The following is an 8,636-nucleotide window of genomic DNA, read 5'->3' on the forward strand; positions in this document are numbered from 1 at the left end:
TTAATTCTCAATAGCTTTAAATAAAAATACATTAGCAAATCTAGATATTTAGGAGCTGAAGAGTGCTGAATTGCACAACTGGATATTTAAGTATGAACGTATAAACAGACATTACAATTCACAATATTAATATGGTGAATATAATTTAATGACAAAAATGATGTCACATTTGAAATCTTAGGAACAATGATTTTTAGAGAAATTAAACATTGCTTTTTTAGTTTTTCATAGGTAATAATATACCAAAGTACCATACATAACAATAATAAACATTTTTTTTAAACTGTTTGAAGAAAATAGATTATATCTAATAATAGTTTTAATTTAAATTAATGGGCTAATATAGAAATAAAATAAACGAAGAATACACTCAATGTGATGAAAAAGCTAATTTTAAATTTTAAATCTTAGATAGGTACAAATCTACAATCACCGTTAGTGAAATTGAAGAATATTTGAGAATAATGATGACTATACTCTGTTCAGCAAGAGAGCACGCTAATTCTGCGCATCCCTCCACGTCGCCAGGCTATCAAAACAGGTTCCCCAATGGCAGGGTGTAGAGTGGGGGAACAAGTTTTCGTCGGTGCGCGGCGTGGTCTGTCGCTGAACAGAGTATAGGTATTGAATTTAAAATTTCTTATTCGAAATGGTTCAACGTTCTACATTTCAAGAATTTTAAAAATGTTTTAATTTAAATCAATGGACCAAATAAAAGTTCAATTACGTTAGATAACTAATTTTACAGACTTCAGTTTTGTCTAGTATTTTGGTCTAAAAGCCACTTGTTGAAGCGAGAGAACCGAGTAGGTATGTTTTACTATGCTACAGTAAAATTGAATAAAAGTACCTAAATAGATAATCAATGTAAAATAACAATGTATGCCACACGACATTGGATTATAAACTACACCTATTACAGTATTACCGATATACTGTTCGTTTTCCTCCGTATGGTGTAATTAGTATAGTCCAACAAATTAAACTAGGTACAACTAGGTACAAACACGTACAATCGCTACAGAATAGAATATGTATATAGGTAGGTATATATTTGTATTGCAGCACATGAATAAATGTTTTTAATTAAAAAAAAAAAATTGTATCTGTCATGTGAAATGTATGTGTTTGAACTATTTGTAATTTGTTCACCTCATTGTCAAAATACTAAATTCATTATATTATAGTTCAAAACTGTTACGATACCTAGCTATTAGTTATAATTACTGTGAATACTGAATACGCATGGAATAGATATGCTTAAATATTTAGCTGTTGTTTCTTCGTTATTAATACTTGTAGAAGCCATTCAAAGATGGCATACATCACAAATAATGTTAACAAAATTATATGACGTGCAAAACGATCATTTTAATATCTTGGATAATTACGTGGATTTGGAGACAAAACGTTTGGAAGAATTAAAAAAGTAATTATACATTATCATATGAAGATTATTCCAATATTCTAGCACAGCTAGTCATATACTAAATATATATAGAAAAGAAAAGCTGTGTTTGAAATAAATTAAGATAAACTGTATTTAAGTACTTTTATTAGGTACAATTTTAAAATTCTACCTAAATACATTATCATACTTTTTTTTTATGGTTACCTATGTTAGGTAAATAATAAATAACTGAAATATTAATTATAAAATAAAAAATACTTTTGTTCACTATCTAATATCTATAATAGGTATATAATATTATGTATAATTATGTGCATATTAATATTAATTTTAATTACATTACCAAGTTATGTAGCTGCAGTATATGAATGGCGTGATAACATAAAAACCAAAAAACACTTCTTACACGATCACATGGATGTTTTTAAAGTGATGACACAAATGCTCCAACATTATTTTCAGATTGATGATTTAATCAAAAATAAAAAATCCTTAGAAGGTAACCATATTATGTGCATGTTTAAATTTATTAGTTATTTATTATATATTCATATATAACAATTATAAAAACTAATAAGTATATCATATCACATTTCACTAATGGACCAATAAATATAGCGTTTAAAGATATTGACGAGCACAAAGATCTTAGTGGTGAACATATTATATTGTTGGCACATCGAGCATTGAGGAGATTACAATTATTTTATGCAATTCCTGCATCAGACATGTCGGCAGGTAGATTTAATGAAAAAGTTATAGGCGATCGAATGGATGGTAATAGTTAAATTTCCCGTTTTCAACCGATAATGTTCAATATATTCACTAATTGGTTAACATTTATTATTTAGCATGTGAATGTTGCGTCATGGCGAAGTACTGTTTAGAGGGAAACGATCCGTATGGCGTCCTAGATTGGGCCGTTGAAGCCTATGGAAAATGGGAGAGTGAAGGTCGACCAGAATGTGTAGATCCCGACATTTTAAATTACTATATAGTATCATCATCGGTGTATACAGGTGAAAACTGTGTGAATAAAAATGTAATATGAAAATGCAATTTTCAAAATTAAAAACAAATACACAATTAATTAGGTAACGTTTCTGCAAACTTTTATACATTTTTATGACGATTTCGGAAAATGTTGTGACAACGTAGTAGGTACTCTCTCCGTTCAAAAACCTAATTTAAATGTATATATTGACGCCCCCAACGAAGAATGTTGTAAACTCGTAACTCTCTTTTACAATTTATTATTTTTTTTATATAATTCTATGAATCTTATACTTGTAAATTATAAACACTATAATAAATGTTTTTTAGGATTTAACTTTATGAATTTAATAATTCTAAGTGGACCAAATTACCAAGAATATACTGAAAAATGTGTGCGTTATTATCACCTTATGAAAAACGAGTTATTTGAACTCGAAAAAGAAAGAACAACGGATATAGTGAAAGTAAGAGTTATAATTATTATGAAAATTACAATTAAAATATAAAACTTATATTAAATGTATTGATTTAAAGTATTCGATTGGACATGGAATTGCGAATGACTTTAGAAATTTGTGTAAGCATGGGGTATCACGAACATTAACAAAATACTCAAAATGTAGATACCAAACGAACAATTTATTTTACCGAATATTGATGCCCTTTAAAGAAGAAGACATTAATAGTGAGCCTCTCATTAAAATATATCATGATGTATTATATGATGACGAAATCTTGAAAATTAAAACGTTGGCTTTAGAAAAAGTATGTATTTTAATTGGCTTGAGTAAATCATTGTTATTATTATCTAATTTAAAATTGTATAAACATGTGAAGATATATATATAAATATATATATGCAAGCTAAAAAATTCACTTATAGAAACACAGATAATATTCTTACCATAAAGTTTCATAAATCATAAAAGGTGGATTTACTCTAACATTTTTAAACTAACGAAGCTAAAAGTGATCTGTTGAGCGTAAATTGACTATGTTATGTAGGTACTTGTAAAACGGAGACAACAAAATGATAGAGTTACGGACACTAAAGGAGTGTGTCCTAATGACGAATTTTAAACTATTTATACCATACTTTATAGGCACTGTACGTATGTAATATCTTAAATAGTTAATATTGTTAATAAGTAATAATAATTAAGTGAATTCCCAGATTTTTTTTAAAGTCAAATGAAACACCCAAATCGAATCAGACGTTAAAACATTATTTAAACGGTTCAAATAAATATGCTTAGATTAAAAAAAACTGAATATTATGAAATACCTTATAAAATAAGTAATATATTTAACAAAAAATCTGTTTTATGTCACACATCGCACATACACTTATTAAATAACAGAATAGTGATAATTAATACCTTTCACTAGTATACAGAGTGTCTCATGAGGATTTATTATGTACCATTAGCCATGGAGAGGGACTCACTGTCCGGACAAAAACCGGTTTTTTGTTGTTTTACTATAGATGTATAAATAAATGTATTCATGATAGCTATGCGTTTTACCTATAAACTAAAAAAAATATTAAAAATCGTGAAATCAATGAAAATAAAATGTAGAAAAGTCAACATTTTCAGAAAAATAAACTCTATAAAATGGTAATCTCCAATTGTTTCAAAAATAATTGTTTTGTAAGTCTTATAAAAAAATAAAGTAAGCAAGTGGATGTTGCTCTGCTGTACAGTAGGTTACAAGTGGGTCACTGTATAATGGAATGCATCAAATTTGAATTCAATGATATCATATATCATTGTATACGAATAACGATTTTGAGCGGGGATGGTTTGTCAGTCTGGATATTTTATATTTTACTATAGCCTGTAAGTTAAATTAATTTTATAAATTACAACAAAATAACTTAAATCGTTATTTTTGTTTTTATTCATTTCTATAGTGATAAACAAAGCGTTAGAAATTAAAATATCATTTTTATCGATTTTTTGTAATTTATTGGTGGTTTTTCCCGTGGCATTAAATAACTTATTTGAGAAAATTGAAAAATTACATATTTTAAGTACCAAAATTTGATATAAGATAAGATATTGTATGTTAAAATTGAAGCACTCTTTCTGGTAGAAATTGTGTATACAGGATAAAAAAAAACACCATTGTAAAACCACTATAAAATTGTTATTTACATTTTTGATTTGACATAGGAGTTCGATAACCCTAACCGTACGTAACATCTCTAATATAGAGATATTATTATTTATTATGATATACCTATATCATTGTACCTATATATTAAAAAATCTTACCTATAACCATATTAAATACTAGATGAAAGATGCAAAAGTCAAATCAGTTGATGGTAAAAATTATTTATTAGAAGAAAAAACTCGCTCAGGTCAAGTCTACTGGATTTTCGAAGTTGATGCTGTTGAATATTTTGATGCACTAAATACTCGTATTGAATCTTTTACCGGATTTTCTACAAAGACAGCTGAGCGATATCAAATTGTTAATTATGGTTTAGGTGGTCATTATATACCGCATCATGATTCGTTTGCAAAAGGAGCTGTACGTAACACAATTATTACCCATAATACATATTGGCTATACCAGTAGCGGCTCCAGGGATGGCGCCCTCGGGGCCACACCCCCCCCCCTCAAGCTGTATTTCCAAACAATTATATGGTACTGTTAAAAACAAAATTACGAAACAAAATCATTGAATTTGTGTGAAAATTATGACTCCCCCCCACCAACTTAACCATGTCCTGGAACTGCCCCTGGGCTATACTTATAATACTATTTTTTAAATATTGATTCAAAATTATAGAAGAGGTATAAGGTATGAAATATATAATTTATAATCATCATATATCATTAAATAATCTTTAATTATCTGTTTTTTTTTTTTTCAGGAAAATGTTAAATTTGGTAACAGATTAGTAACTGTACTATTTTATGTTAGCCAATTTTATTTATTACTCTACTATACTTACTTTATTCACAAAGAAACGCAAAAGGTGGCTACCAGTTTTCGTCAGCATTAGTCTGGTATATAACACCAGATTGTCACCCCACCGATTCATCAATCTAACTTACCGTGTAGTATTGCCACGCCCCTGGGCAAAAGCCGGCCGCTGTTTGCATTTCTTTTTGTGAATAGAGTACAAGAACCTATATTATAAAATACATATAATAATTCATTTTTATTTTATTAGTTGACTGATGTTCAAAACGATGGTTATACGTCATTTCCAATGCTAAATATTATTGCTCCTGCTGAAAAAGGGGCTGCGTTGGTTTGGAATAATTTGCATATGTCTAATGGACAAAAATTCTATGAAACTCTTCATGGATCATGCCCTTTATTGAAAGGAAATAAATGGAGTTAGTAGTGCTTTTATAATTTATACGGGTCTTAATATTTGATAGAACAACAATTAATTCTAAAATTGAAATTACGTCTGTATGACTTTTTGTGATTTAAGTTTGTACGATTCATACAATTTTCGAGACTAGGTACTATACATTTTAAGGTTTTCCAATAGTTTCCTTACAATTTAGTTAAAAATATAATGATAAGTACCTACTTTGAGAATTCATATATTGTGCTCATTGCAGTTTTTATACCAATGTCATTTTCAATTTTACATTAAATTTAACCTATAGTAATAAAGTAACTATCCATTGGTGTAGCCTGAAGGGGGGCTTTGGGTGTTTAAAAAATGTACAGTGGTTTTTTTTTAAATATAAATTAGGCACCTTTGTAATATTGTAATATTTTTGTATATTATGTATGATCAGTAAAATAAGAATATTGTTGAATACCAAGTCATTACAATAAATGCCTAATAAATTACTATTTATAATTTTTAGTTATGACTAGATGGCTGTACGAAGAAGGACAACATTTGCCTTATAATTGGAAAAATAAATAAAAATGTGTACAAATAATATAATAGACGATGAAATAACAATTTTTTGTGAATACAGTAATAAAATATCTCTTGAGCAATCTATTTCTATTCTATTTTTGTAGTCTTCCGCTATTACTGCTATTCACATATTAATTATGTATAGGTACAATTACATTCTCAACCAATTAAATAAGGTAAATTATTGTTGATTACGAAAAATGTTTATTCGAATGATAATAATTGTTTTGTTGTTAGACAAAATCTAAGTACCTATACTATTTGTAAAAAATCTGCCAAGAATCGTGAAAACAATTTAATCAAATACGCTCGTTTTTTAAATACAATATTGGGTTTTTTAAAAGTAAGTAAGCCATAGGCACAAATTAGGTTGATAGGGGGGAGCAATGTTTAGCTTTTAGCATCCCAAAAACTGAACAGATACATGATGTATTTTTATATAGATATCATAATTTAGTCATTTCTCAGATTTCATCAAAATACCCTAGCCGTCCTCTTCATAAAAAAATGCGGAGCATACTGGTGCCTATATATTATACAGTATAGTAGTTTTACTATACTCTATTCCAAATAAGTTTTGAAAAATGTACGACGAAAACGCGTCCGGTTTCGCGCAGGTATGTCACGTGATCTGCCGGTGGCGAGCGCTGTTTTCGACGATCCGGTTGTATACAGCCTGACTGCATTTTCTCAACCGTCAACACTTCGCTTGCTTACGTCCTGTCGAAAACTTACTCCGCGTATACGCACATTCATCGAACCTGCTTTCGGCGTTTTTATTTGTTTGTTAGTTTGTTTTATTTAAACAATTTATTTTTTTTTAATTTGATTTCACAAGATGAGTGATAACGACGAGATAGCGAATCCACCACCAATTAAAAAAAATAAACGTGGAAAAGTGAGTATTTTATTAATTTAATAATCATATTTAATTTTTTTCAAATTGTGTGAGATATTATACTTCATTTATGCCTCCAAATATTAATGTTTTTTTTCGAATTTTTATCATCGTAATATATTATTAAAATGAAATATTCTGATTTCAGATTATTGACGAACAACGGAGAATCACCATTATAAATCTATATAAGGTAAATCTGCTCAAACATCCAGATATGCCGTTGTATAAAATGGCGAAAATGATTGCGGATTCCACCGGTATTGGTAAAACTACGGTTGGAAATGTTATAAAAGAATATGAAGAGTCGAAGACAATAATGGAATAATTATTCCAAAAATAAAACGGGCCAAACAATCATTTTTGGACACCATAGACGATTTTGACAAGAACGCAGTTCGTGAGCACGTTCATAAAATTTGGTTTGCTCGTCAAATTCCTACGGTTGACAAGATATTTCAAGCTGTGGCCTCCGATGATAGTTTGCCGTCAATATCTCGTAAGAATTTATTTCGCCTGCTAAAAGCATTGAATTTCCGTTACACTAAGCGGAGTCGGAATAGTGCTCTTACAGAAAGAAATGAATTAGTGGAGTGGCGCAGACTTTATTTACGAGACATTGAGCGGTATCGTGAGGAAGGTCAGCACATTTATTACCTGGACGAGACGTGGGTAAATGCCGGTGAGTGTACGTCGAAAACATGGGTCGACACAACAATAAAATCGCACCACGATGCATTTCAAAAGGAGCTCACTACAGGGAGTGTGAATCCTTCAGGCAAAGGAAAAAGGCTCATTGTTCTGTACATCGGTTCGGAAGACGGTTTTGTTCCCGATGCCTTATTGTGCTTCGAGTCGAAGAAAAATACAAGCGATTACCACGACGAAATGAACGGGGACACGTTTCGTGAATCGTGAGTGGATGGAGGGTATTTTACCACGACTAAAACCAAATTCTGTTATCGTCATGGACAATGCTTCGTACCACTCGGTGAAAATTGACAAAGCCCCTTCATCTAACACCCGGAAGCATATAAGCATACCATACATTGCTAGAGACCCACAAGAAATCGAGCGCTCTCATTGGCCGTATTACATTGTGATAACATTATACAATTATCAATATTCAATGTTTTGAAATTATATGTTTTTTTTTGAAACTATATTATTTTGGATATTTTTGATTTATTTAACAAAAAAATTAAAATATGATTTATCCAGCATCATTTAAACATGAAATTGTCAAAGAAGACGATGTTAATATTATTTTAAGGTGTGACGCAAAATCTATTGAGGGTATTAATGTATGGGTTGCTGAGTTAGGTAGACTTAATTATATACATTGGAACGTTCGTTCGAGTATTCCAAATGGGCAGCGAATTAAGTGTTCGTAAGTATTTTATAGTGTATTCACTGAATAATA

The 8,636-nt window shown here is 29.8% G+C and overlaps 2 protein-coding genes across 6 annotated transcripts in view; both read left to right on the forward strand.

Moving 5' to 3' along the window:
• The window catches only part of LOC100165503 (prolyl 4-hydroxylase subunit alpha-2), an 11,900-nt gene extending 5,501 nt beyond the window's left edge, over positions 1–6,399 (forward strand). For 2 of the 5 annotated variants that reach the window (XM_016806816.2, XM_003246426.4), the window contains exons 6-10: positions 2,942–3,172; positions 4,709–4,948; positions 5,296–5,340; positions 5,599–5,767; positions 6,257–6,399. In XM_016806816.2, the coding sequence (XP_016662305.1) occupies positions 2,942–3,172; positions 4,709–4,948; positions 5,296–5,340; positions 5,599–5,767; positions 6,257–6,318 (747 nt within the window). In that variant the 3' untranslated portion in view covers positions 6,319–6,399. Of the gene's footprint in view, positions 1–1,169; positions 1,430–1,758; positions 1,911–2,029; positions 2,189–2,262; positions 2,431–2,734; positions 2,872–2,941; positions 3,173–4,708; positions 4,949–5,295; positions 5,341–5,598; positions 5,768–6,256 lie in introns of those variants that run through there. The other 3 variants (XM_016806817.2, XM_001945707.5, XM_029489400.1) reach the window with 3 other exon arrangements.
• Positions 6,400–6,511: 112 nt separating this feature from the next.
• LOC115034062 overlaps positions 6,512–8,636 on the forward strand; it is a 17,632-nt gene continuing 15,507 nt past the window's right edge. Inside the window, exons 1-2 of the mRNA XM_029489401.1 lie at positions 6,512–7,213; positions 7,362–8,236. Of these exons, the coding sequence (XP_029345261.1) occupies positions 8,136–8,236 (101 nt within the window). The 5' untranslated portion in view covers positions 6,512–7,213; positions 7,362–8,135. The remainder of the gene's footprint in view (positions 7,214–7,361; positions 8,237–8,636) is intronic.

This window comes from Acyrthosiphon pisum, chromosome A2, assembly GCF_005508785.2.
Source record: "Acyrthosiphon pisum isolate AL4f chromosome A2, pea_aphid_22Mar2018_4r6ur, whole genome shotgun sequence".
In the NCBI taxonomy this organism is placed as follows: Eukaryota; Metazoa; Arthropoda; class Insecta; order Hemiptera; family Aphididae; genus Acyrthosiphon; species Acyrthosiphon pisum.